Below are 27,227 nucleotides of genomic sequence, written 5' to 3' on the forward strand. Positions count from 1 at the left end.
CAGTCTAACATGGAACATCTGCCTCAGATAGTCCCAAAAATGTAAAGCACTCCACTGCTGTGTCTTGAAGACTGGACTTCTGACTTCAGCCCTCTGAAATAATACCTCCTTTTAAGTACAACAGGTAGTGTTGTACTTCTTCATTATTATTAACTGTTAGTGTTAATTTGGAATTTTATTGCTGTTTTTGTGACTGTTAAATGTAGTGCGCTATACATCAGCTAAAGACCTCAAGTATTTTCTTCCTCTCCTTACCATATCTTGTGTTCATCCTGCCTTAGGTCTGCTCAGATGTCTTTGCTTTATCTCTGTTTTACCAGCTGGGTGAAAGGCAGGGTTATAGCTGAGCTGCGTCCAGAGTGTTTAAAGTGGATGTCCCACAAGACAGATGGGACACCTTCCTACCTTATGTGGATACCAGGCCAGTGGAGGCTGCTAGAAAGCCCATGATGTGGCCTTGGTGACAGCGGGTTGGTTGTGTCAGCCCTGTATGAGCCAAGCTGTGACCAGCCAGGCAGGGAAAAGGGAAACAGTTGTGGAACTCCATAGCAGTGTATACTGTGGAAAGACAGGCCATTGATTGAGTTGGAACATGGGTGATTATCAATGGATGCAGCCTCTGCCTTCCTATCCTTTGATGCATGCAGGGTAAGTACTTTCCTAACATATTGTTTTATACAGGACATTTGTGACTTGCATTTTTCTTTTATGCTCTCATTATATGCATAGCAATTGCTTGCTGTAATTTGTAGTGATCTGTTGATTGTTTTTATAATTGAATCTGTCTTGCCTGCTCCCAATTATAGATCCAGTTTTTATTCCTAACTGTATACTCTTAAAGTTCCATGATAGTGAAGTTTAAGTTTTATTAAATCACTATTCTTGATTTCTCTTCCTGAATGACTGTTGGATTCTTGTTTAAATTATTAACTTGACTTTGTCATCACAAGTTTCCATTAACATAATCTTACTTTATGTTGTAATATACTAAAGTATATTTTATACTTCAGATTTTAGGAACGATACCTGATCCATTAAAAAATCCTTTTGTTAACATTTATCAATAATGTCCTTTGTTGGCTTCTCAGTAGTCTGTTATATATTTTTAAATGTACTGATGTATTTTTTTGCCAGTTTAATTGTTTCCAGTATAGTATTGCATACTTTAATAAACTTCAGATAGCTTGGATCAGCTGCTTTTCCTTTGCCTTGAATAGTAATTCCCAAACTGTTGTTAAAGTTAGGGTAAGTAGTGCTGAGACTGAAACCAATAGTTTTTTCAATTAAAAACTTAATGTATAAAATTAGGGGTGCTTTGGTGCAAGAGTTTTGGGAGCAATTAATGTAAAAAAAAATCTTTTCCTGTCAAAAATATCAAGATGACATGGAGATAAAATTCAAACATGTCATCTTCTGTGTATTTATTTTTTAAAATGTTGGTTATTTCTTCCTGTGCCTTTTAAAACCTTGTTTCTTGTAAAATCTCAGTAATGCGTTCCTTGTGGTTGTGGTTGGTTTCTTGCTCCTTTTGGGTTTTTTGTACTCAGGGAAGGTTCTGCATCCACTGATAGTTGTCATAATTTTTGATGCTGAGTTTGCTTGTAGTTCCAGTTAAATTTTGTTTTCAGGACTAGCTCTTCAACAGTTTTGAGGTGCTGACAGTTCTGGGTTTTGCCTTCCTCATAGTTAGATTACATGAGAATATTTTGTTCTGTTAGACTCTCTTACACTCTCTTTTCCTTAAATGTTCAGATTGTATAACAATGGAACTCATAGCCCTCATCTTTAGTTTGGATCTTATTAATTACAACATTTAAAGCTTATGTTTCCCCTTCTTTTTAGAGGAAGATTTTAATAGAACAGCAGATTCCATGAATACTTGTCTTCATATTTGGATGATGGATGCAAAGAGCTTGCAAGTGACTGTTTCCTGGTCTGAGTAATTTGAGAATGAAGCCATGTTTTTGTAGTAAACCCAGAGTAGCATAGCAAAAGATATGTAAGCCAAATCATGAAGTGTATTTGCTCCTTGAGTTCCTTGTGTGTTGTATTAAAGTACATAACATAAAGTGGATATGGTAGTTTTGCTGTAAATACTTAATAGGAATCATCATTATAATAATAATAGTAATAAAAATGATCAGTAATAAGCATAATCATCCTTCTTCTTTTCCTTCTGTAATATTTGATAAAGAAATCCCTACCATACAAAGTTGTTGCTGGAGTGTCAGCTGGGAAGTTTATTGCATTTCTGCATTTTCTTTGAATTTTGTACATTCCACATGATGGAAAGGGATTAATACTGTTTTTTCTTTATCTTTTAGATGTTATGCCATTGAAAATTAATAAGGGGATTATAAGACACTGTATTTTTGTTTTGGTTTGACAAGACAGGAGTCTGTGAAGGAGGGCAAAAGCCTCCTGTGCAATGGAGAAGGTAAACCCCTCCCCTCCCTCCGAATTACCAGGATTTTTAAATTAAAAGGCTCTCAGGCAAAGATATGGGAAGTAACAATTCTTTACTAGGAGAAAACTAGATAACAATTTAAAAAGGCAAATGCAATTGGTACAAACAAAACTAGTGATAAAGTCCACAACCTGAGGATTCGGGGTGTTGGTAGCAGTCCGGTTGAAATGATAGCTGCTCCTCTTGCAGTGGCTGATGAGTTGCAGCTGCAGTGGTGATCTTTAGAAGGGTATAGTTTTCTCTGAAGATCTGGTGGCAGTTGGGCCGGTCTTTCTCTGCGCCGGGGCCGCCTCTGAGCTCCGCCACCGCCGCCTCACCGCGCTCCGGCCGCTTCTCTGGGAAATCCCGCCGAAGGAGCTGCTTCTCTGGGAATCCCGCAAAGAGAGCGAGAGCTGCTCTGTCCCCCAAAAGGTACCCCTTTATACAAAAAAAAAGAGTGCTTGGCTTCCCCCTCTGGGTGGGGCATCTCACAATGGGATGGTGTTATGTTACCAGCCCTGCAGTGAGTCAGTCAATGGCCCATTAACAAACCATTACCTCTTTGGAGCAAACCATTGTTCTTGGAAGAGATAATAAACCTGCCCAACCTCCAACAGATGGCAAATAGAATACAAGCTTATTTTACAAACCAGGACATTATCCACCCCTTATTCTATTTCCATCTGCACACCATGAAATCTTACACCCAGTTCTCACTTAAGTTTCCCTGTGGTACACAGCGGGTCTCCCCATCTTTCTGCATTACCCACCAAGTGTAACCAGGTCCTTGAGCAAAGACAATCCCATGAATGGGTTGGTCTTTGCCTGAGGTGGGATTAATCCAAACAGTTTTTCCTAAAATACCTTTCATATGTACTACAGGGACCTTATCTCCATCTACTGTGTGTAAGGGTTCTGACTGGGCAGGGCCAGCTCGATTGACAGACCCTCAGGTGTTGACCATCCAGGTTGCCTTTGCCAGGTTAATTTCCCAGTTTCTAAATGTTCCCCCACCAAGTGCCTTTAGGGTAGTCTTAAGGAGTCCGTTGCACCGTTCAACTTTGCCGGCAGCTGGAGCATGATAGGGAATATGATATATCCATTCGATACCATGTTCTCTGGCCCAGGTGTTGATAAGGCCGTTCTTGAAATGGGTGCCGTTGTCAGACTCAATTCTCTCAGGTGTGCCGTGTCTCCACAGGACTTGCTTTTCCAAGCCTAAGATGGTGTTCCGGGCAGTGGCATGAGGTACAGGGAAAGTCTCCAGCCATCCAGTGGTGGCTTCCACCATGGTCAGCACGTAGCGCTTGCCTTGGCGTGTCTGGGGCAGAGTGATGTAGTCAATCTGCCAGGCCTCCCCATACTTGTATTTGGACCACCGCCCACCATACCATAGGGGCTTCACTCTCTTGGCCTGTTTGATGGCAGCACACGTCTCACAGTCATGGATAACCTGGGAAACACTGTCCATGGTTAGATCCACCCCTCGGTCTCGTGCCCACTTGTAGGTGGCATCTCTGCCCTGATGACCTGAGGCATCATGAGCCCATCGAGCCAGGAACAACTCCCCCTTATGGTGCCAATCTAAGTCTATCTTTGACACCTCTATTTTTGCTGCCTGATCTACCTGCTCGTTGTTTCGGTGCTCCTCATTAGCCCGACCTTTGGGGACATGGGCATCTACATGACGGACTGTCACCGTTAGCTTTTCCACCCGAGAGGCAATGTCCTTCCATATATCAGCAGCCCAGATTGGCTTTCCTCTACGTTGCCAGTTGGCCTTCCTCCACCTTCCCAGCCAGCCCCACAGAGCATTGGCTACCATCCATGAATCAGTATAAAGGTAGAGCTTTGGCCACTTCTCCCTTTCAGCAATGTCCAGAGCCAGCTGAACGGCCTTGAGTTCAGCGGGTTGGCTTGATCCACCTTCTCCTTCGGTAGCTTGTGCAACTTGGCATGTGGGGCTCCATACGGCTGCTTTCCACTTCCGGTTCATCCCTACGATGCGACAGGAACCGTCAGTGAAAAGAGCGTAGCAGGTCTCCTCTGCTGGTAGTTGGTTGTATGGTGGAGCCTCTTCAGCCCTTGTCACTTGTACCTGCTCCTCATCATCAGTGAGACCAAAGTTTTCACCTTCTGGCCAGTTCGTAATTATCTCCAAAATCCCAGGGCTATTCAGGTTTCCAATACAGGCGCGCTGAGTGATGAGGGCGATCCATTTGCTCCATGTGGCGTCAGTGGCATGGTGGGTAGTAGGAACCTTTCCTTTAAACATCCACCCCAGCACCGGTAGTCGGGGTGCCAGGAGGAGTTGTGTTTCTGTGCCAATTACCTCCGAGGCGGCTTGAACTCCTTCAAAGGCAGCCAAGATTTCCTTCTCTGTGGGAGTGTAGTTGGCTTCAGACCCTCTGTAACTTCGGCTCCAGAATCCCAGTGGTCGGCCTCGAGTCTCCTCAGGCACTTTCTGCCAAAGGCTCCAAGACAACCCATGGTTCCCGGCTGCAGAGTAGAGCACATTCTTGACCTCTGGTCCCGTCCTGACCGGTCCAAGGGCTACAGCATGAGCGATCTCCTGCTTGATCTGGGTGAAGGCTTGTTGCTGCTCAGGGCCCCAGTGGAAATCATTCTTCTTTCGGGTAACCAGATAAAGAGGGCTCACAATCTGGCTATACTCGGGAATGTGCATTCTCCAGAAACCTATGGCACCTAGGAAAGCTTGTGTTTCCTTTTTGCTGGTTGGTGGGGACATAGCTGTGATCTTGTTGATGATCTCAGTGGGAATCTGGTGCCGTCCGTCTTGCCATTTCACTCCCAGGAACTGGATCTCTTGGGCAGGTCCTTTGACTTTGCTCTTCTTGATGGCGAAGCTTCTAGCAGTATCTGGATGATCTTCTCACCTTTCTCAAACAATTCTGCCGCTGTGCTCCCCCACACAATGATGTTATCAATGTATTGCAGGTGTTCTGGAGCCTCACCCTTTTCTAGTGCAGCCTGGATCAGTCCATGGCAGATGGTGGGGCTGTGTTTCCACCCCTGGGGCAGTCGGTTCCAGGTGTACTGCACGCCCCTCCAGGTGAAAGCGAACTGAGGCCTGCATTCTGCTGCCAGAGGAATGGAGAAAAATGCATTAGCAATATCAATGGTGGCATACCACTTTGCTGCCTTGGACTCCAGCTCGTACTGGAGTTCCAGCATGTCCGGCACAGCAGCGCTCAGCGGTGGAGTCACTTCATTTAAGCCACAATAGTCCACAGTCAATCTCCATTCTTTGTCAGATTTGCGCACAGGCCAGATGGGGCTGTTGAAGGGTGAGTGGGTTTTGCTGACCACCCCTTGGCTCTCCAGCTCCCGAATCATTTTGTGGATGGGGATCACGGCATCTCGATCCGTCCGATACTGCCGGCGGTGCACTGTCGAGGTCGCAATTGGCACTCGTTGCTCTTCCACCCTTAGGAGTCCTACTGCAGAGGGGTTTTCTGACAGTCCAGGCAAGGTGCTCAATTGCTTAACGTCCTCTGCCTCTACAGCGGCTATTCCAAAAGCCCACCTGAGTCCCTTTGGGTCTTTGTAATATCCGTTCCAGAGGAAGTCTATGCCTAGGATACACGGAGCATCTGGGCCAGTCACTATAGGATGTTTCTTCCACTCCTTCCCAGTCAAGCTCACCTTGGCTTCCACCAGAGTCAATTGTTGTGATCCCCCTGTCACACCAGCAATGGAAACAGGCTCTGCCCCCACATGTCCCGATGATATCAGAGTACACTGTGCACCAGTATCAACTAAAGCATCATATTTTTGTGGCTCTGATGTGCCAGGCCATCGGATCCACACTGTCCAGAAGATCCGGTTTTCCCGTGCCTCTCCCTGGCTAGAGACAGGGCCCCTCTAACACTGGTTATCATTCCTTTCCTGGGCATACATACTAGAGGTCCCTTCAAGGGGGTCTGACAGATCGTACCCACAAGCTTGGTCACGGGAGATTGAGGCTACCTTCACTTTGGTGGAACTCCCCCGGTTAGAGTTTCCCTCCTTAAGTTGACGGACCCGTGCTGCCAGGACAGAAGTGGGTTTCCCATCCCACCTCCCCATGTCTTCCCCATGGTCACGCAGGAAGAACCACAGATTAGCCCTTGGGGTGTATCCTCTCTCTCTAGCTGGGGATTGTTGGGCGCTGATTCTGGGGCCTGTGACTCTCACGGGTGCTGTATTAACCTTCCTTATCTCCTCCCTCATCTCCTCTTTAAACTCCTTAATCACAGCTGAGATATGAGCCTGCATTGGGCCATTAATCATACTCTCATAATTCCTAAGTTTGTTGGCAACAGAGCCCACTGTCTCTCGGTGAGCGTCAGCATTGATTGTTGCAATGAAAGTGGTGTATTGAGATGGCCCAAGATTTGCCAGACTCCACAGCATTTGTCCTGTACACCTGACCTTGTCAGGGTCATTATTGTGTCGTCCATCCCTCCCAAAGAGTACCTCCAATACTGCCACTTCTCTCAGCTGTTGGATCCCTTCCTCGAGGGTCTTCCAGCGCATTCTATGATGGTGCTCCTGCATTCTCTCCCTGTGGACAAACCACTCCCTGACACTCATTAAGAGCCACTCCCAGAGAGAAAAGGGACCCTGGTTCCCTTACAAAAATCTGATTTATACCCGAGTCCTGGGTCAAGGGTCCCAAGTTCCTTGCCTCACCACCGTCCAGCTGCATGCCTGTACCCATAAGATCCCAAACCCGGAGTAGCCAGGTAGCATAAGCCTCACGCCCTCGTCGCACAATGTCTTTATGCAGATTGCGAAGACTTTCGTATGTCAGGGACTCGGTGATGATAGCAATCTCTGGCTCCCCTGTGGGTTGTGAGGTTCCTCCATTCCTGTCCCTATCTGCAGGGTGCTCTGCTTTCACCTTAGACTTCCTTGTTTCTTCTGGGGCAACTGCTGCTGGCTGTGACTGCCTTTGTGGTTCAGCTGGAACCTGGACAGTTGTAACATCTGTGGGTTCCACAGCTGTACTATTAGACTGTCCCTCCTCAAGGCAAAGGGCCGGTTTCTCACCAGCTGGGGAAATGCACTCCTTCAGCATCTCTCGTATCTCCTTAACCAGAACCCTCACCCAATCTGGGCGGTTCATTTCTGAGGTGGGCTGTGGGGCAGGGTCAGGCTCTGGAGCAGCAGCATCTTGAGTCTCTGGGGCAGTGTCAGGTTCTGCAGGAGCATGCCTAGCCTCTGGTGTAGGTGTCAGGCTAGTTATGCAGGTTAATCTTCCCTTATCTCTGAGTGCTAAATATAACAGGCCTATCAGCAACACCACCCATTGTATGATATCATTAGCACTTAGAGAGGATCTTAACCCTTTGAGAGCTGGTGGAGCAGACCCAAAAAGATGGTTAAAAGGTTGGGAGAAAGTTTCCCCAGGTGCTATTTCCTCGCAGTAGGTACCATTATTAAAGTAACCCCAAAAACATACAGTTAGTGTGTGATAGCTATGAATCCATGTACCTGCCTTCCAGAGGAAATTAAAGATCCATGAATTCCTCACCCAATTAACCCAGAAGCCAAACTTGATAACAGACACAGTAGCCTTAGTTATAGGACCCATTTTTAGATAAGGGTCTGCTAATGGGAAAAGTATAGCTACGATCACATGCCACCCAAACCAAGGTAAACTAGACCACATGGTGATGCTTAAGATGTTTCTACACACAACAGAAAACCAAATTACTTAAGAACTATTAATCCTTTTTCCCTCTCAATGCCCTCGAGCCCCATGTTGATGCGCCAAAATCTGTCTTGGTTTGACAATACAGGAGTCTGTGAAGGAGGGCAAAAGCCTCCTGTGCAATGGAGAAGGTAAACCCACTCCCTCCAAATTACCAGGATTTTTAAATTAAAAGGCTCTCAGGCAAAGATATGGGAATGGGAGTAACAATTCTTTACTAGGAGAAAACTAGATAACAATTTAAAAAGGCAAATGCAATTGGTACAAACAAAACTAGTGATAAAGTCCACAACCTGAGGATTCGGGGTGTTGGTAGCAGTCCGGTTGAAATGATAGCTGCTCCTCTTGCAGTGGATGATGAATTGCAGCTGAAGTGGTGATCTTTAGAAGGGTATAGTTTTCTCTGAAGATCTGGTGGCAGTTGGGCAGGTCTTTGTCTGCGCCGGGGCTGCCTCCGAGCTCCGCCGTCGCCGCCTCAACGCGCTCCGGCCGCTTCTCTTGGGAGTCCCGCTGAAGGAGCTGCTTCTCTGGGAAATCCCGCAAAGAGAGAGCTGCTCTGTCCCCCAAAAGGTACCCCTTTATACAATAAAAGAGTGCTTGGCTTCCCCCTCTGGGTGGGGCATCTCACAATGGGATGGTGTTATGTTACCAGCCCTGCAGTGAGTCAGTCAATGGCCCATTAACAAACCATTACCTCTTTGGAGCAAACCATTGTTCTTGGAAGATATAACAAACCTGCCCAATCTCCAACAGATGGCAAATAGAATACAAGTTTATCTTACAAACCAGGACAATTTTATAAAGCAGTCAACAAATATATAGACTAGAAATTAGATATTCTTTGTAATGAGGTAGGAAATTTTGATGTCTTGTGTGTCTCTTATAATAAATGCTGTTCTCTGTGAGAGTTGGTAGTTTAAGCTGTCTGGCCTCTTGTCAGTTGAATTCAGGCAATAGTTTGACCAGAGCATTAGGCTGACAAAAGGAAACTGCTCAGAGAATCATCTCTTTCTCCACAGTGACCCATGCATACCGATCTGCATCATGAAGTGTTTAGGAGCTCACCTAACTGATGTTAAAAGAAAGAAGTTCTTTCCTGCATTACTTTTTCACAGAATCAAAGACTTGAGGTGATTTATTATTTTGTTGTGTAAAAAGCTGCTTGCAGTCAGAGGGATGAGACAGAATGAGAAGAGGGAAAAAAAGTCTGCTCCTCTCCATTGCAGCACAAGGTCTTGTGACTAAAGTTGTGCTTCAGCAGTCTTTATTTCATTGAGTTCTCTGTAGATTCTCAAAGTAACTAATGTTAAAACAGAGAGAATGTGGAGCAAGACCCACTGAGAAGCTCTGGGAGGGCTTTGCCAAGGGAGCCCCTGGGGTCCTGAGGCTGTGCACTGCACAGCTGGACCCGCTGTGCTGACCTGCCTGGCTTTCTCACAGAACGTGTCACCTCCCTTCAGGAGATCATGTTAGGAGCTGTTAGGCTGACCTGTATGACTTCTCTCCTGCATTATCCCATCTGTCCCAAGGGACAAGGAAGTGTTTGCTTGTTGTCATCACCTGTATCCATGACTAGGAGTCTTCTGGCCTCCAAGCCCCCACTGTGTTTAGACACGTGTTACAAACTTTGGGCATGCTATGTCTTTAATGTTGGTCATTCTTTCCTGCACCCTACACATTTTTTATTTTTTTTAAATAAATAAGCAGCCTATTCTTAGGCCATGTGTCATTCAGTGGTCTTTCTATAGGAGTGAATGTTAAAGTACGTTTATTGCCTCTGAATTTTCCTTGAACTGGTGCTGTACATTAAAGTTGGTTGTCATCTTTCTTACAGGGGAGCTGTAGATGAAATTCCAGCAAATGAAGCTGAGTAGGCAAACATAATCCATTTCAGAAAAGTTTTGATATCAGAAAACTATGCAACTGATACTAGTTTTAGCCTGTTTTAGATATTTAGCAGTAGCTGCCTTAACTGCTGACAAATAAAAGGATTGTGTATGGCATTTGTGTAAATAGCACCTTGCTTCTACTGAGGGCAAGCATGCCAACTTCTGTATTTTGTGTAGGTCTTTGGGTCTGTAGATATGAATAATATGTAATATGTACTTTTGAGCAAATTAAAAACCATACCATAAGCTTATGATTACAGAAAATACAAGATTTTTGTATTTTTTAGTAAAGCTTGTTATGTTTGCAAGATTCATTTCAGACCAGTCCTATTAGTGCTGGAAGACTGTGCTTTATTTATTGATTTGTAGAGAAAATTTATACATGTGTCCTCTATATAAAGAGAATAGTTATCCTTTATTAGGAGCATTTTGTTTACAGTGATAATTTTTTACTAATTTGTAATGTAAGAAACAGCTCAGGAACAGAGCTATGAATCTAAATTTCCCTTTATTCTACTTTTATATGTTCCACATATTAATTTTCTCAGCTTTTGTCAACCACAAATATTTAATGCGCTTCGGTTTTGGCCATACAGCTGACTTTAATCAAACCTGTATTGATGCTGCTGATTATACTATGTTAGTTATGTACTTCTTACCACTAATCTTCGACTCAATTTCTAACCAAAAAACAATTCTAGCAAGTATTCCAAAGTCTAATGTACCATGGAAAATAGAATCAAGGTTGATTTTAGTTATTCAGCTTGATTAGAATAATGAAGCTGTGTTTCCTTTGTTTTGATACAACTCCTTCATAGCAACCGTAGCCTTAAGTTACTAAGATTTCAGTTCTGGGAAAGTATTTGTTGCAATGTTTGCTATGAGTTTAATATTTGTTTTACCAAAGTAAATAATTTGGTATTTCTGTGCTATCACCTGTGGATGTGTGTCACCTAGATAACTGAAACCTATAATATTTCATTATTTTCATTTTTCAGTACTCATGGGTAAGAGAAAGGAAGAAAGTGTTTTAACTCCTGGGTCCCAGAAAAGGCAGAGAAAAGAAAACACAGATGTACATAATGATGAGTCTAATGAAGAAGAAACATTACAATTCTCACCTAATAGTAGTGCCCCTTCACAGCTGGTAAGTATAAAAAGTCATAGAGATGAAGATATAAGAAAAGTTTTGTGCCTATTGAAATAAATGTCTTGGATGTAGGCATCAGTAGAAGATAGTAAAAGAAACTAGGGATACTGTCTGTGGTAAGGACTTCTGCATGAGGTTATTATTTTTCTTTTGGGTCGTTTATAGTTATAATAGATGACAACCAATCATAAATGACAATATTCTGATTTAATAGAAGGAATACTACTGAAGATGCAAAGTAAATGAAGGAAATGGATTTTGATAGAACTGTGGTATGTTTAATTTATGGTTGTAGTAAAGGCAGACAAAATATTTGGAAAACTATTTTATTTACCAAAAGAAGTGCCAAATACTTGTTTATTTTGCATTGCTGACACTTTCAGATATCTGAAAAAAATCTAGTGTTTGAAATGCAAATTTTGATGGAAAAGAAACTTGCAAACAGGAATATTATTTTTTCTGCTTTTCTTTTAGTAGTTGAATTTTAGTTTGATAGAAGACCTTAAAAATTATTTTTGAGATTGCAAATACTGTCCTGTGTATTTAGACTGGACATTAGGAAACATTTCTTTACCAGTGGTAAGACATTAGACCAGGCTTCTCTAAGGGGTTGAACCTCTCTGGGTGCCAGGTGTACACCAAAACCACTCTGTCACTGCCCTCCTTTCCTAGACAGGGGAGAGAAAATACAACAAAATGCTTGTGGTTGAGATAAGGGCAGGGAGAGATCACTCCCCAGTGACTACTATGGGCAAAACAGACTCAGCCCGGGGAAATTAGCTGAATTTATTTATAATCAAATCAATATTTGAAAGATAATGAGAACCCAAATCTTAAAACACCTTCCCTCCACCTGTCCTTGGCTCCTCTTCACTCCCAATTTTCTTCTCTCCGCAACCCAGCAGCAAGGGGAATAGGGGCTTCAGTCAGTTCACTATATGTTGTCTCTGCCACTCATTCCCCTTCAGAGGGAGGAGGCACATTCGTTCTGTGCTCCAGTGTGGATACCTTCCACAGGATGCAGTCCCTCAGGAACAGCCTGTTCCAGTGTGGGTCCCCCATGGGCTCACAAGTCCTCCCAGCAAACTGCTCCAGTGTAGACTTTCAATAGAGTCACAGCCTCCTTTGGGAATCCACCTGCTCCAGCAGAGAGCTCTCCATGGGCTGCAGGTGTATCTCTGCTCTGATGCCTGGAGGACCTCCTGCCCCTCCTTGGTGTCTGCAGAGCTGCTTCTCTCACATACTCTCACTCCTCTCTTCTCTGGCTGCAGTTGCTGCAATTGCAATTTCCCTTTCCTGGCTCTTAGCCTGGAGACACTACTGCTGTTGCTGATGGGCTCAGCCTTGGCTGGCAGTGGGTCTGTCTAGGGGGTGCCTGGGGAATGGAAATGGCTGTGTCAGACATGGGAAAGGTTCTGGCAGGTTCTCACAGGAGCCACCCCTGTAGTTTCCTGCCCCTGCTACCACAACCCAAAGCCAGTACAGCTTCCTAGAGAGGTGATTGGTACCCCAAGCCTGTCAGTATTTACAAGACATTTGGACAATGCCCTTAATAACATGCTTTAACTTGGTCAGCCGACTGTGTGGATCTATTGTCTTAATATTTCACATTGTATTGATAGGAAGTTACTAATAGGGAGAACTGAAAGTTGCTGTGTGTAAGGGATCAGCTTTGGTAACTTTTTATTTTACTAAATAACTGTTCTATAGCAAGCGACTTTACGCAGTGCTGTGAAACCCTTCTGTTTCCTTGTGGCTTGCAACAACCAAGGTTTTATATCATGCACTTCTTATTATGTTTAAAATACATAAACTTAATCTAATTCAAATGCATATATAACTTGAGTTTAATTGTTCATTCTTCAGCCTGATGGTGAGGTTGGGATAATTGAAAGTATCCAGCTGAAGAACTTCATGTGCCATTCAAATCTGGGGCCTTTTCAGTTTGGATCAAATCTCAATTTTGTTATTGGAACTAATGGAAGTAAGTATTAATTCCATAGCATCTTTGTCAAAGAACGCTTCTGTTAATAACGTAGAAGATGTAGTTTTTTTATTTGAAAAAGAATTGCTGGCCATCTTTTAGGTGTGGACAAGGGTTCACATTTGAAATAAGGTACTACACTGGTCTATCCCAGTACTTCAAGGCTGAGCTAGGTCTTAAAATTGGAGATTTTTGCAAAAGATAATGTGAATATAAATATTTTAATTGCTAAATAATGCATAAATTTTTATTTGAATTGAATGTACTTATATGTTTATTATTAAATGCACTATAATTGTCTAAGTGCCTGCAGTGCCCATCACTGAGTTTGGAGAAACTACAGTCGTTTTAGTGGGGGGTTGAAGTATTGCTGATAGTTGCATAATGCTAAACTAGATCTGAAGCACATTCAGCAACAGTCTGCTTCCTGATGGTTTGAGCTTCCCGAGGACATCCAAAATTTTGAGAAGCTGTTGTAGTTATCCTGGAGAAGGAGGGGAAGGTGTGTCCTCTCTTGGTTGGTCTGGGAAGGGTGAAAGGTGTAATTGTGAACAATTGCTGCTAGATGGCTCCCGCAGCCCAGGGATGAGGGTGGTGCCGCGGGCCAGCAGAGTTTCACGGCCAGCGGATCCGTCATGTCATATCATGTCATTTATTGTATCATATCTTATCAGCCAGCATTGCAGAGTACTTCAAAATTACAGCCTTAGCCCAGGCCCCAGAGGTGATAAACACCAAAGTAGGGAGTGAATGCTATGAGGAAGGTGTTACATAATTCAGCTCTGAGAAACGGCACGACAGCTCTGAGAGAAAATAAATCAGCACTGTGATCAGCAACTATTAAGCTAATATCATGAATGCTTAGAGCAAATTTGTTTTAACATACTCTGGTCAGTTATATCAACCTGTTGAGCCCCACATTGGGTGCTTGAAAGGGCTGTTGTCATTTAATCCCTTTAGGCAAATAAATATCATACAGCCACTCACTCACTTCCCCGTGTCCCACAGTGGGATAGGAAGGATAATTTGAAAAAGGTAAAACCTGTGGTTTGGAGTAAGAACAGCCTTATAATTGAAATAAAATGAAATATAATAATTACTGTAATGAAAAACAGAAAGAAAGAGAGGAATAAAATGCAAGAGAAACAAGTTATACATAATTAAGTTGCTCACAACCAGCCCATCTGTGAGCAGCAATCAATGTCTCCTGCACAGCATCCCCCAGTTTATGCGCTGGGCATGGCGTTCTATTGTATGGAATACCCCTTTGGCCAATTTGGGTCAGTTCTCCGGGAAAGACTCCCTCCTGCCTCTTGTGCACCTCTCAGTGGCAGAGTATGAGACACTGAAGAGTCCTCAACTTTACTGCTTAGCAACAACCAAAGCATGAGCATGTTATCAGCATTATTGTCATGCTGAACCCAAAACACAGCACAAGCTACTAGGTAGAAAAGGACCTCTATCCCAGCTAAACCAGGACATAGAAACTAGTATAGGAAAAGGAAGTGATACCTATTTATACCATCTTGTTTCTTCTGGAGAAAGAATTTAAAAAATAAACATAAATTTTGAAAGAGAGCTCAAAGCCTTTCAGATAGTTAGATAAATGATAATGTGTGTTTGATTTCTTTTGTTGTATGCATGTTTTCAGTATGCTTTTAAGAAAGGGGAGATTCCTTCCTTCTGACCTATGACATTTTTTGCTAAATAGAAGTAAGAAGTTGGCTCAGCATGTTGTTTTTTTTTTAGGGAGAACCTTGAAAATGGCAGATACTTTACTAGCATTATTGTTATTTTATTTGTTCAATAAGGGCGGAATTTGGACTTCTAATGCATGAATTATATAGCAAGTCAAAAACTATAATATGGGTGGAGTAGAAATTACAATATCTTCTTTTTAAAACAAGTTCAATGCTTCAATTACAGGTGGAAAAAGTTCTGTATTAACAGCACTAATTGTTGGACTTGGTGGAAAAGCCACTGCAACTAACAGAGGTTCCTCGTTAAAAATGTTTATTCAGAAAGGAGAGACGTAAGTTAAACTTTAATCTAAAAGTTGCATTTGTAGTTGTGGTGGTTGTCATTGACATTAGCTTATGATTTTCTGTTTACACTAATTTTCTGCATCTTCTTATAAGATCCACCAGCCTTGAATGAAAAGCATAATGCTGAAGAGACCATATTTAAACAACACTCTCCCCTTGCAAAAAACCCGCAAACCCTGAAAACAAAAAACTTCAGAAGTTTTAACACTAGTATATCATTATTTCTGAATGTTGTATTTTGAAACCAACTGGAAATTAAGCTCCAAACAGCTGGTCTCTGTCCCCTTCAGTGAGAGAGAGATAAAGGTAGAGATTATGCATTGAAATAAAAATGTGCTGAAAAAAGCCATCAATGAGATAAGGAAAACAAATGCTAACAGCAACAATACTAATAACAAAAGTGTATAAAAGAGGGTGTTTGCAAGTAGAAATGCTCACTGAGTCTGACTCAAGACAACTGTACCACAGCCCGAGTCAGACTTCTTCTGAGACAAAGAAAATGGCAAATGGAAGTGTTCGTGCCCCTGTGGTGAAAAAAAGGGAACATTGGTGCACAAATCATCTGCACCCACATTCCCTCCCCAAGCCCAAGACGAGAAAAATAATGACACACCAACCCCAGCATAGGACTGGAGCCATCCCACTGCTTCACTTGCCATCCACATTCCCTGGAATAAAGGAACAAAATGGTGGCAGTTCCACTTCATGCTCTCCTTCTCTTCTAGCTGAAGCTGTGGCCCCATGGATGATGTGTGGGGCACAGAGTAACAGCACTCAAATGGCTCTGGGTTCTGCCCCTCACAGTAATGGCAAGAAGATAAGCTCTGCCCTACCTGAAACTTAGACACTGAACTAGTTCACATAGTCGTAGGTTCTCTATATTCCCTGCTCTTGTGTATTACTTCCACTCTGCAGTTGAATATCCTACAGAAAAATGAAGTCCACTAGAAGAATTCATAGCTGACTAGTTATCATTGTTTTACAAGCAGTGAGGTTAATTATTTTTCAATCTTTCTGGTGATGTGAATGAATATAAAGACCTTGACTTACACCTGGATATTTGAACATTCAAGATGTGGATTCATGTCTGCTCTGAGGGTGGAGATAACATGTTTAGGGAAACCAATAAAAAGATAGGAGGTTTGTGAGTTTATATTTACATGAAGCTGTTATTCAGAGTCCCATTCTTTTAATTTCAGAGATGCATAAGAGTAAAATTGTTATAGTACTTGCCTTATGAATATGAAGTTAATGTTTCAGCACTCACTGGAGAAACAAGAAATAGGAATTTGGAGCTGAAATCGCATCTCATCTTTTCTAGAAGAATGGCTTAAGTATTCTGCTATTGAATACTTTGGTTAAGCTGTAGAAGCCAGGCAACTGTTTTATACAGAAGCCAATTTGAAAAAAGAACTACCAAAAAGCAGCTTGATTCTGTGATGTAGAATGAGGGCACTCATATGAGAAGGGAAGATGGATGAAATCTCTCACAAATATTTGATTTTGGCTCATTATTTAGGTGAAGCATAGGAGGTGCAAGCAGTCAGTGTATGGCAGCAGTGTGTCTGTCATAGTTATGGAGACGAGGGCTGGAGTTTCTGACAGTATTTGATTCCATACCACCCACATCATGGCAGGGCTGTGGTGTCAGCATGAGGAAGATGGGGCCAAAATCAGTTTTTGCTTTTCCCAGGTTCAAGGGGAGGGGTGTGTAGGTTTCAGGGTCAGCCCAACAGACTTCGCCTGTCTCTGCCACTGGGAGTCTATCCTGGTTTAGAGACAGATTTAGGAGAAAACACTCTGGAATGAGTGTCTTCTCTGAAGGGAATGGCTTCAGTAATCCCTTTTGCCAATAAGAAAATGAATACCAGCGGGTGAAACTAAAAAAAACCCTGTTTATTAACTAACTAAGTGCCTGCATGGCATGAAAAAAATTGAATAAATGCTAGATATTGAACTTTCAGAACCTTACCCCCGCCCCCCACACCCACACTGCAACAAAAGACCTCGGAATTCTAGGGGGAGAAATAAACAGGCTGGCTGCATGACAGTGGCAGGACAGAATGGTGGCTGGCTTTTGTCTCAGGGAAGAGGAAAAAATTAATGCAGTGGCTTGGGCAAAACAGATGGGAACCTGCTGGTGTTGGTCCTCTCCTCACTGCAGATGAAGCTGGTGGATTTTGGTGTCCTTTTTCTTGTTGATTCATCTTTGCCCAAGGTTTTGGGCTGGCTGGAGTGACCACCACTGCCACTCTGAGTGGTTATCTGATCTTGGACCAAAACCAAGCTGAAACAATTCAACAAAACAAAACAAAACAAAATAAAACAAAACAAAACAAAACAAAAAAAAAAAAAAAACAAAAAACCTGCAGAAGGATTGCTGCTGCTGTCCAGTAGAAAGGTGTGGTGGAGGGGAAAAAGGACTTCTTGCTTAAGCTACTAAGAATCGCATTAGCTAAGCAGCAAAGCAACTGCTGCTCTCCACAGCATCCGGCATGCTGGGGAGTGAGCCTTGAACACCAAGTGCACACAGGGGACCCAAAGGCTCGCACCCTCCTCTGGACCCACCTTAAAGCCACAGCAGCCATTTTTGGCCATAAAGCAGACAATCAGCAATAGAGCATCATCATGATCTCGCCCCAAGACACGGCCCCTTTCCCCTTCCTCCGAGCCACGGCTTTTCGGCTTGGTGCTGAAAGACAGCTCCGGCGAGCGCAAGGTGCCGCTGAGAGAAGAAAAGGGAGGGAGCAGCAGCGGCCGGAGCGGAGCCAGCCAAGCCGTGCGGAGCCCCGCCACCCGCGCCGCGGCCGCGGCAGCAGCCGTGCAGCACCGCCGCGGCAGCAGCCGTGCAGCACCGCCGCTGCAGCAGCCGTGCAGCACCGCCGCGGCAGCAGCCGTGCAGCACCGCAGCTGCAGCAGCCGTGCAGCACCGCCGCGGCAGCCGCCGTGCAGCACCGCAGCTGCAGCAGCCGTGCAGCACCGCCGCGGCAGCAGCCGTGCAGCACCGCCGCGGCAGCAGCCGTGCAGCACCGCCGCGGCAGCAGCCGTGCAGCACCGCCGCGGCAGCAGCCGTGCAGTACCGCAGCTGCAGCAGCCGTGCAGCACCGCCGCTGCCAGAGCTGCGAGCGCTCCCGTCCCCTCGTGTGCAGTCAGGCCCAGGAAAAGGGTCCCTGACCTGGCTCAGGGCCCTGTCAGGTCCCTCCAGGCTCTGTCTTGTCGCTGGTTTTCCGCTGTTTTCGGGCTGGGGAAGAGGAGAGTTAAGCCACGAGCATCCCTGACACGGTGCCTTTGGTTTCTCACGCACTTACATGGCCCAGCACGAGGCCAGTTGCATTTTGCCTTTGTCTGAGAAACCATGCCAGAGGCTGTCTTGGGGAAGTGTTTTTGTTTAGTGGTGAATACCCTTCTGTGGGTAAAACACTCTGTTTTGTACACTCCTACTAATATTGTGGTTTTGAGATTTTGCAGTAAATTGTGATTCCGTTTTGTAATCTCTACTGTTGTTTCCTCCACTGTGGGAAGGAGGTGGAGGAAAGGGGACAGCTTGAGTGGGTTTACTTTTCCTGCTGGGTTTTAAACCAGCGATGCATCTAATCCTGTTATGGCTCAAACCAAATGAATACATGTTTTTCTGATTCCTACTGTGACTTGCAGCTGTGACTTGTAGGACACAAGACAATTTATACAGAAAATTGAAATGTTCTGATTTTTTTGTTGTTATTTTTAGATTTGAAATTAATTTCAGGGGATTTTTTATTTATTGTATTTTATATTTTTTTAGTTCTGCAGATATTTCAATAACTTTGCGAAACCAAGGAAGAGATGCATTTAAACCAGAATTGTATGGTACCTCTATTACTGTGAATCAGCGCATTAATCAGGATGGAAGCAGAACTTGCAAACTGAAAAGCAAATCTGGTCGGTGGTAGTTTGCTTTGTTCTCAGTCTTAGAAGTTCTCTAAACTTGTTCATGGCTTTGAATGCCTTGATGTTAGTGAAAGATGAAGTTTCTCTTTTCATATAATCACTTAAGGATGATGAAAATGTCTGGTTTTTTGTTTTTATCCCAAACAAAGTATGTCAAAAGCAATTATGTATTTTTTGATATGTATTATTTAGTATGTCAGGTATTTGTTTTTACAAAAGTCTTCTTGCATGATGAGGCTGAACATAGTTTTTAGTCTTTTTTGAGGTTTCATTGAATTTGCTGATTTATCTAAATTCTGCACAGAGGGTTTATGAGGCAAAGAAGGACTTCAATTAGTTGAAGTCTTTCTGTGCAAATTAAAATATATTGAAAAAAATATAATTAAAACAACCCCCTAACCAATGTTTCTAGTTTAGGTCTAAGTCTGTGTTACAAAAATATGGATTTCATTTTTTACATTTTCTGCAATGAAGAAAATACTCTGGGACATTGTACCTGTTGATATTTTTCCTTTGTTTTTTTAATCACTAGGGACCATAATTTCTTCAAAGAAAGAAGAACTCATAGGAATGCTGGATCATTTTAATATACAGGTAGTTGTTGTAGTGTTTAAATTCTGTGCAATTTAAGAAGACATTGGTATATGATATTATAATTCTTCCATTAAAAAGAAATGTACCATTCCTTAAAGGAGAGAGTTGTACCTCTTCCATATCATTTAAAGATCAAATTCATCAGCAAAAAGAAAATTGAAATATATAACTCATGCAATGCAGAATAGGATTCTGTCCCAGACAGATAAGTATTTGTTGTCATCTTTGAGCTGTTGAGTCATGTGTCCTATTGATGAAAGTCTGGACATATGTAGGTTTCTTTTGTATCTGGAGAGTTTTTTTCTGCTGATTATTTCAGTTCTTGCTGTTTCAGAAATTTGAATATGATTTTTCTGCTAATTGATTAATAAAAGATGAGGTAGTGCTTATGAATTTTAAAATACTCAACTTACTTAGAATTTCAAATAATAGAAATTTCAGTTAGTATGTATTGATTTTATTTTGTGCCAACGTCTGTAAGAGTATATGAGTCAATTAATTGCATTTATTGCACTACATTGACACAACAAGAATTTCTATTGCTGATTTTGTTAAATAAATGGAACTTACAGGTATTGTTTTTATAGAAGTCACGTATCCTCTTGGAAGCAGTTCCTTGGTTGTCCTTGCTACAGTTCTATTTTGTATTTGATAATAGCTGAATTTTTAAATTTTCTCTTTGTTATTGGTTTTGTTTGTTATGTTTTTGTTTTTTTGAAGATGTGAGAAGATTCGCAAGCTTCATTTCACAACATTAGCTCAGTAATAAGTTGCAAGATTGAAACAGGGTGCTCACTTTCATGGATTTGCAGTTACTTGCAATTAAAATTAAAAAAAATTGTTTATTTTTGCAGGTAGATAATCCTGTGTCTGTTTTAACCCAAGAGATGAGTAAACAGTTTTTACAGACTAAAAATGAAGGGGACAAGTACAAGGTAAGGAAAATAATATAGCATAGTCATAAAACTTTAAAATACTGATTGCAAATTTTTAGAGCATTTGGGAAAAAAAATCAAATCCCTTAATTTTAATTCTCTTTTTTGGGCTATCTCAGGTAAGTAGCTAAATACCACACAACCACTTGCTCAGTTCCATTCTGTGCTGCCCCCAAGCTTGGGATGGGGGAATGGGAAATGGAGAGTAAAAGTAAAAAAAAAAATTAGAGAGATGAGATATAATTTGTGTAATAACTGAAAGCTGGAAGGAGAGAGAAATAAAGTGAAAGAGATGCAAAGAGAATCACTCACCGCCTCCTACTGGTAGTCTGAGGCCCAACCAGTGCCCAAGCAAAAGATGGCTAATCCCCCTAAACCCTCTCTTACTTCTTTTTATTGCTGAGCTTGACTTTGCTGGTTTGGGCTGGGTTAGAGTTAATTTTCTTCATGGCAGTTTGTATAGGGCTAATTTGTGGATTTGTGCTGAAAACAGTATTGATAATGAGGAGATGTTTTCCTTATTGCTGTTTTTGTAATTGCTGAGTAGAGCTTACACAGAGTCAAGGCTTTTTCTTCTTTTTCCACCCCACCAGCAAGGAAGCTGGGGGTGCACAAGGCTTTGGGAGGTGTCACATCCAGGACAGATGACCCCAGCTGACAAAAGGGATATCCCAGACCATATGGCATCATGCTCAGAGCTGGGGGAAGAAGATGGAATTGGGGGACGTTTTGAATGATGCATTTGTCTTCCCAAGTCACTGTTAGGCATGATGGAGCCCTGCTTTCCTGGGGATGGCTGAACACCTGCCTGCCCTGGGAAATGATGAATTAATTCCTTGTTTTGCTTGGCTTGCGTGTGCACTTCTGCTGTATTATACTATTTTTATTTCAACTCCTGTATTTTCTTGCCTTTACTTTTCTGATTCTCTTCCCTATCACACCCCAGGGGAAAGTGAGTAAGTGGCTGGGGCTAAACCATCACAATGACATTTTCTGAGGTGGCGTATCTCTTTGGCTGCTTGGGATCATCTGCTTGGTTGTATACCTCCCCAGCTTTTTGTACACCCAGCTGGTCTATTCACTGAGAGGACACAGAGTGAGAAACAGGAGGCCTCAGTGCAACAGCTAAAATAGGAGTGTATAGTCAGTATTTTTTTGATCACACATCTAAAATAAAAAACTGTAACAGTTGCTGTAAAGAAATTTAACTCCATCCCAACCAGAGCCAGTGCACTATCTGATTGCACCAATCATCCACTTGCACAAACAATATTTTTGAAGATTCTTCTCTCCAAAGAGATGGATAAATTTTAATTTTAGGGCTCTGCTGAGTTAGTTCATTATTCAGAAATACCCCTATCGGAAATGAGTGCTTTAATTTGCCCAAGAAACCACTGGCACTGCTATCAGCTAAAGCAGGTTTAATACTAAAGTGAAATTGTGGCTAAGTTGGTTGGCAAGGTTCACTCTCCTACTTATGCAGATGCACAAGAGGAAAACTGGACTAAAACCTGAAATTAATCTAAAACCAAAATCAGCCTAAAATGATCTATGTGTGTATTAGAATGAGAAAAATGTAAGGATGAAAAGGAGTAAGGGAGAGCTTCTCATTAAGTCCCATTAATGGACCTACTTGCCAAACTGAGCTGTGGACTTGACCACAGTTTAGGCCTGAAGGTTTTGACAGTGCATTAATTTAACAGTACTTAATTAGTAGCCTGCTTTCAACAATTTGACTGATGATTCTTAGAGAGTTTACAATAGCACAATGGTAACTCACTTGTAGGCCTAATTTTCTTACTAATCTAAGTACCTAAGAATCTTAAGAAACATTCATACTACAGTTGCTATACTATGTACACACTTGTATGTAAGAAGACCTTAAGATATGTACAAGTTGTGTACTGTAAAAATTTCCCTGCAGCTCAGAGAAGTACTCATGTCAAATGCCTTTGAATCTTCTCAGTGGGTGAAGGGTGAAGCCCTGAGGAGTTGGGGGTGTCAGCCCAGGCTCTGTCAGCTCCTGGCAGCAGTCCTCCAAGTAAACTTGAGAGTTCTCTGCCTCACAGTGGTGTCTCGCTCAGAGGGGGATGCTGTCACAGCCCACTGTGGTCCAGGAGAACTCAGTGGGTCTCACTTGGGACCAGTGTTCATAGGTCACAGAGGGTGGGCTTTAGTTTTGACCACAATTTGAGCCAGTAACTTTCTTTGAAAATTCAGTAACAAAAATGATGTTCCATTTGGGTTGTTAGTCAGGCAACAAAAAGAAATTTCAAAGGCTCTTCATTTAGAAAGAGGAGTTTGTCAGACAGTGTAAGTTCCTGGGAGTAGAGTGTTTCTGATAAACTGAAGAGGAGCTGAACCCAGCTTCTGTTCATCAAAGCTGGGGCTACCAAACATTTCAGATATCACACTGTGGCCCGAGGAGGGAGTGGAAGTTGTACTACCACAACCTGACAAGTTTTTTCACTTTGGATATCATTCAACATTAAGGATGTTGGGATGAATGGTCATTCTGTCATAATTATTGAAGGTCCACTTAAGTAAGGTGCTGATCTCACATCTACTTCTGTTTATTCCTTTCTAGTTTTTTTTGAAGGTAACTCAGCTGGAACAAATGAAAGAAGATTATTCATTTATTGGGAAAACAAAAACAAATACCCGTGTTCAGATAGAACAAGGGGAAGAGGTATGTAAAAGTTAAAGAAATTATTAGGACAGATCTGAGCAGTGAAGGAAGTACAGGAGTAAAAGTGCATAGTTTTGGTTTTATTAGATCTCAGTGACATTAAATTTCACAAACCCCAAATCTTTCCAAAATTTTATACAATATCACAGCTTTTTGCAACCCCTGTTTTTGAACCCCTGTTTTTTGAACCCCTGTTTTTGAACCCTTTTTTGAACCCCTGTTTTCTTTTTCAAGCGTCTTGAAGAACTTAAGCAGCTTTATTTGGAGAAGAAGGAAATTTTCAAAAGCATCGCATTTGTGAATGACATGCAAAATCGTCTCAAAGATCTGAAACATCAAATGGCGTGGGCAGTGGTAAATGTCTTCCTAAAATATGTTTGTTCATATGAAACATGCTTCATTCCCAGTCTGCTGTGCATATGCTAATACAGGCTTCTTTAGGTGAGTGAGATGGAAAAAGAAATAGAGCTGCTCAAAGAAGGTATCAAAGCTGAAGAAGAAAATACAGAACTCCTTCAGAAGGTAGAAGAATGTCAGGTATGTATATTGTCTAAACCATATATTACTCTAGCTGTAGTCACCTCCCAAGTCAGCAGCCTGTGCCATTGCCTCACCACCCCCACAGTAAATAATTCATTCCCTATATCTAACCTAAATTTCCCCTCTTTCAGTTTAAACTCATTATTCCTTGTCATATCAATACAGATAATGAAGAGTCCCCTCTCCAGCTTCCTTCGCCCCCCTTCAGCTACCCAAAGGCTGCTATGAGGTCTTCAGGCTGAACAGCCCCAAAGTTTTTCAGTCTATTAAAACTCCTCCAAACTTTCTTTGTTAGCCCTTATTTTCCTTTTTTAAAAATGTTTTTATGGGTTTTTTTCTTTCTTTTGAAAAGTATTTGTTTCATAATTGAGGCATTTTTTTCTTTATGGTCAGCATGTCTATGTAGCGATGAGGGAAAATTGTCTAGATGCTGATTTCGTTTCTTTGGATGTCATGATTCTTTACCTTATAGTATTAAAAATCCTGTGTTTGAATAAACCTTGAGATAGAAAAAAAGGTTGCTGTCTACATCACAGATTTGGTACTCTGTTGATTTCCCAAGAATGAACATTTATGAGTTTTCATCTTAGTATATCCATAGTGACAATATCTTGCTCTTTTTTTTTAAACCCAACAGAACACATTCAATTGTTAAAAATTGTAATGTGTCTGATGAATTCCTTTGAGAGATATTTGTCTTGTAACATTAAGAGGTTTTGAAGAAAATTTTGTTCCATTACTACTTGTTTTGTTGTTTTTTTTCACCAAAGGTAAAAGTGAATGAAGCAGAAAAAAAGTACAAAGCAATACAAGATAAATTGATAACAGTAAGTGAAGAAGCACAAGCCCTTCATCCTCAGTGTATTTCTTTGAAGGCTGAAGTGCAGGCGAAAAGAAAAACAGTCAATGAAACGGAGGTAGGCAAAAAAAACCCTTTCAAAATTCATACCAATTTAAAGCTATAAATGTGTCCGTGCTCTACCCATCTGTAATTCTACACCTATGTTGTTCTTGAGTCCATGGTGAGTTCAGAAAAGGTTCAATTTCCTGCCTGACTGGCAAGTAGTGTCTGTTCAGGAGCCCTGGTGTTTATGCCTTTACATAGTTACTAAAGAGTGTTAAGCTTAGGTCAAAATAAATAAATAGATGTAATTTTTGAAAATCAAGTTATGTTTGTCTGGTTTGATGCAGTTCAGTATTTACTCAAAACTGTAGTTCTTTAGGAAATTATTTCTTCTGTTTCTTAAACTTCTGTATCCTACTGCCTCAATAGATCGTTTATAATCGTTCCAAAACGGAGTTAAAACGTCTGGGAAAAGACAGTGAACAGCTACATAAACGAATTGAAGAACTGAAAAGCTGGTAAATACAGATACAGTGATTATGGTGTATGTTTATTAAGATCTAGGTGGAAAAGAAGTGAGCTTTTCTGATTAATGAGAAAACCTGCAGTGATAAAAAATATTATTTAATCTTTAGCAGGGTCCAGTTAAATACCTCAGTATTTCTGATCCTGCTTCTTTTCATACTAAGATTTTGACTAGAATGTCAAAAGAATAGGCCATTGTGTAACAAAAATGGGGGTTTTTTGTTTGTTTTTGGGTTGTTTTGTTTTATTTTGTTTTTTGTGATAATAGATATTCTCTAGCTTCCATGATAGTGCAAAACAAATATGTCTTAAACTAAATGCAATAGGAATATAACTGGGAGGAGTTACATATGATTAGAAAATTAAAAAAAAAATTCATTATTGCTATGTAAATCTTGCAACTTAACAGAATCTTAAATGTAACTGAATGAGTAAATCTTCTGTATGCTACAAGTAATGAAATTGATGTCATGTAAATAATCATTATGTTTTTTAAGATATGGATGTATGTTCTTTTTCTAGTGCTAATCAGGATTCAGAGCCTGAGAAATTGGAAAGACAAAGGAGAATTGCACACTTAAGGGAACAGTTAAAGGCATTCCACAATGAAGAAATAATGATTGGTCAGCAGTTGGATCAATTTCAGCAGGCTATATCTAAGTGTAGGGAAGAACATTCTAGACTCAGGTAAGTTATGCTTTTTTGTAATTGTTTAGCTCTGTTTCAAGTTAGAGAGAATCCTTTCTTTTCAGTATCCCTTCTAATGTACTTGTGATCCCTGAGGTGTTAGGCTCCAGTTTATTTTTCACATTATAAGAGAATAGATACACTTAGGAGTAATTACTGCTTGTATAGTTAAGGCAGCAGATTCACAGAGGTTTTGAGGCAAAGTGGTTCAAATACTAATTTAGGCCATACCTAAGATAGGGAAAACAAAGCACTCTGGCTTTGATTTGGAAACCTGAACTTGAACAATGATTAGTAAAGGGGATTATGGCAATGTCAGTTGTTGTATTAAAGGATTTGAGAATTGTTCCTTATTGCACCTGGTGTATTAATCTAAATACCTCTTATCAATTATTGTAACCAGTGTATACTGTGTGTTTTGTTGAAGATCTTTGAAGACAGTGAAATTGAAACATATAATTAGAAATAAAATAAATTTATTATAATTTGTTAGAAAGAAAAATGTCTTGTAGAACTGTTGCAAAGTAGTAATTTTCTCTCTTGCTTTTTTTTTCTCATGTTTCTTCAAACTATAAAATAATTATTGCATGTGTGCACCTAACTTTACATTGAACTACTGATATCTTGATACACAATGCTATTAGTAATTGCAAAACAAGGCTTTATAATTATTTTAGTGCACTTTAGGCTCTGTAAATACGGAAAAAAAAAATCTGTTATCTTAGGAGAGAAAGCAGTGAAGTGCAACAAGCACTGGATGCCCAGCAGAAACAGCTGAGAGACCTGAAAGATAGTAAAACAAATGCTTTGAAAAGATTTGGACCACATGTACCAGCATTTCTTGAAGCAGTTGAAGTAGCCCATAAACGAGGACAATTTAGAAAGAAGCCTCTTGGACCTTTAGGTAAGAATAATTTCTGAAACATATTTTTTCATGGGATATTTTTGTACTGCTAATGTAAATAGTGGTCTTTTAGAAAACTTTGTTCTTTGAGGAACTTCAGATATATCTTTTTCTGCTGTACTTCCTGGACTAAAGGTTTTACCTGGGTAGGTTATCTTTTGCTTCAGTTATGCACTCACTAACAGCTACTGGCTTTCCTCATTTTCCAGTTGTTTTTGTTTAGGTATTTTACAATGGTAAACTTTTGGTGCATCCCTCCAACTTCCCCACATCCTCAAGGCATCAGAGAACTGTGCTTTGACTGCTTGTTCCTCAGTGGTTAGCACTGTCCAGGTCTTAGACAGATTTT

The 27,227-nt window shown here is 41.4% G+C and overlaps 1 protein-coding gene across 6 annotated transcripts in view; it reads left to right on the forward strand.

The window, feature by feature from the left end:
- SMC6 (structural maintenance of chromosomes 6) overlaps window positions 1-27,227 on the forward strand; it is a 45,693-nt gene that overhangs the window by 1,319 nt on the left and 17,147 nt on the right. Inside the window, exons 2-15 of one of the 6 annotated variants that reach the window (XM_077782441.2) lie at window positions 2,325-2,437; window positions 11,053-11,201; window positions 13,071-13,188; window positions 15,115-15,220; window positions 19,015-19,151; window positions 19,693-19,754; window positions 20,609-20,689; window positions 23,277-23,378; window positions 23,613-23,732; window positions 23,820-23,915; window positions 24,689-24,835; window positions 25,192-25,280; window positions 25,810-25,974; window positions 26,700-26,878. In XM_077782441.2, the coding sequence (XP_077638567.1) occupies window positions 11,058-11,201; window positions 13,071-13,188; window positions 15,115-15,220; window positions 19,015-19,151; window positions 19,693-19,754; window positions 20,609-20,689; window positions 23,277-23,378; window positions 23,613-23,732; window positions 23,820-23,915; window positions 24,689-24,835; window positions 25,192-25,280; window positions 25,810-25,974; window positions 26,700-26,878 (1,546 nt within the window). In that variant the 5' untranslated portion in view covers window positions 2,325-2,437; window positions 11,053-11,057. Of the gene's footprint in view, window positions 1-534; window positions 649-2,324; window positions 2,438-2,744; window positions 2,879-8,249; window positions 8,297-11,052; window positions 11,202-13,070; window positions 13,189-15,114; window positions 15,221-19,014; window positions 19,152-19,692; window positions 19,755-20,608; window positions 20,690-23,276; window positions 23,379-23,612; window positions 23,733-23,819; window positions 23,916-24,688; window positions 24,836-25,191; window positions 25,281-25,809; window positions 25,975-26,699; window positions 26,879-27,227 lie in introns of those variants that run through there. The other 5 variants (XM_085574519.1, XM_085574518.1, XM_085574520.1 and 2 more) reach the window with 5 other exon arrangements.

Source organism: Lonchura striata, chromosome 3 (assembly GCF_050655825.1).
Source record: "Lonchura striata isolate lonStrDom1 chromosome 3, ASM5065582v1, whole genome shotgun sequence".
Classification (NCBI taxonomy): Eukaryota; Metazoa; Chordata; class Aves; order Passeriformes; family Estrildidae; genus Lonchura; species Lonchura striata.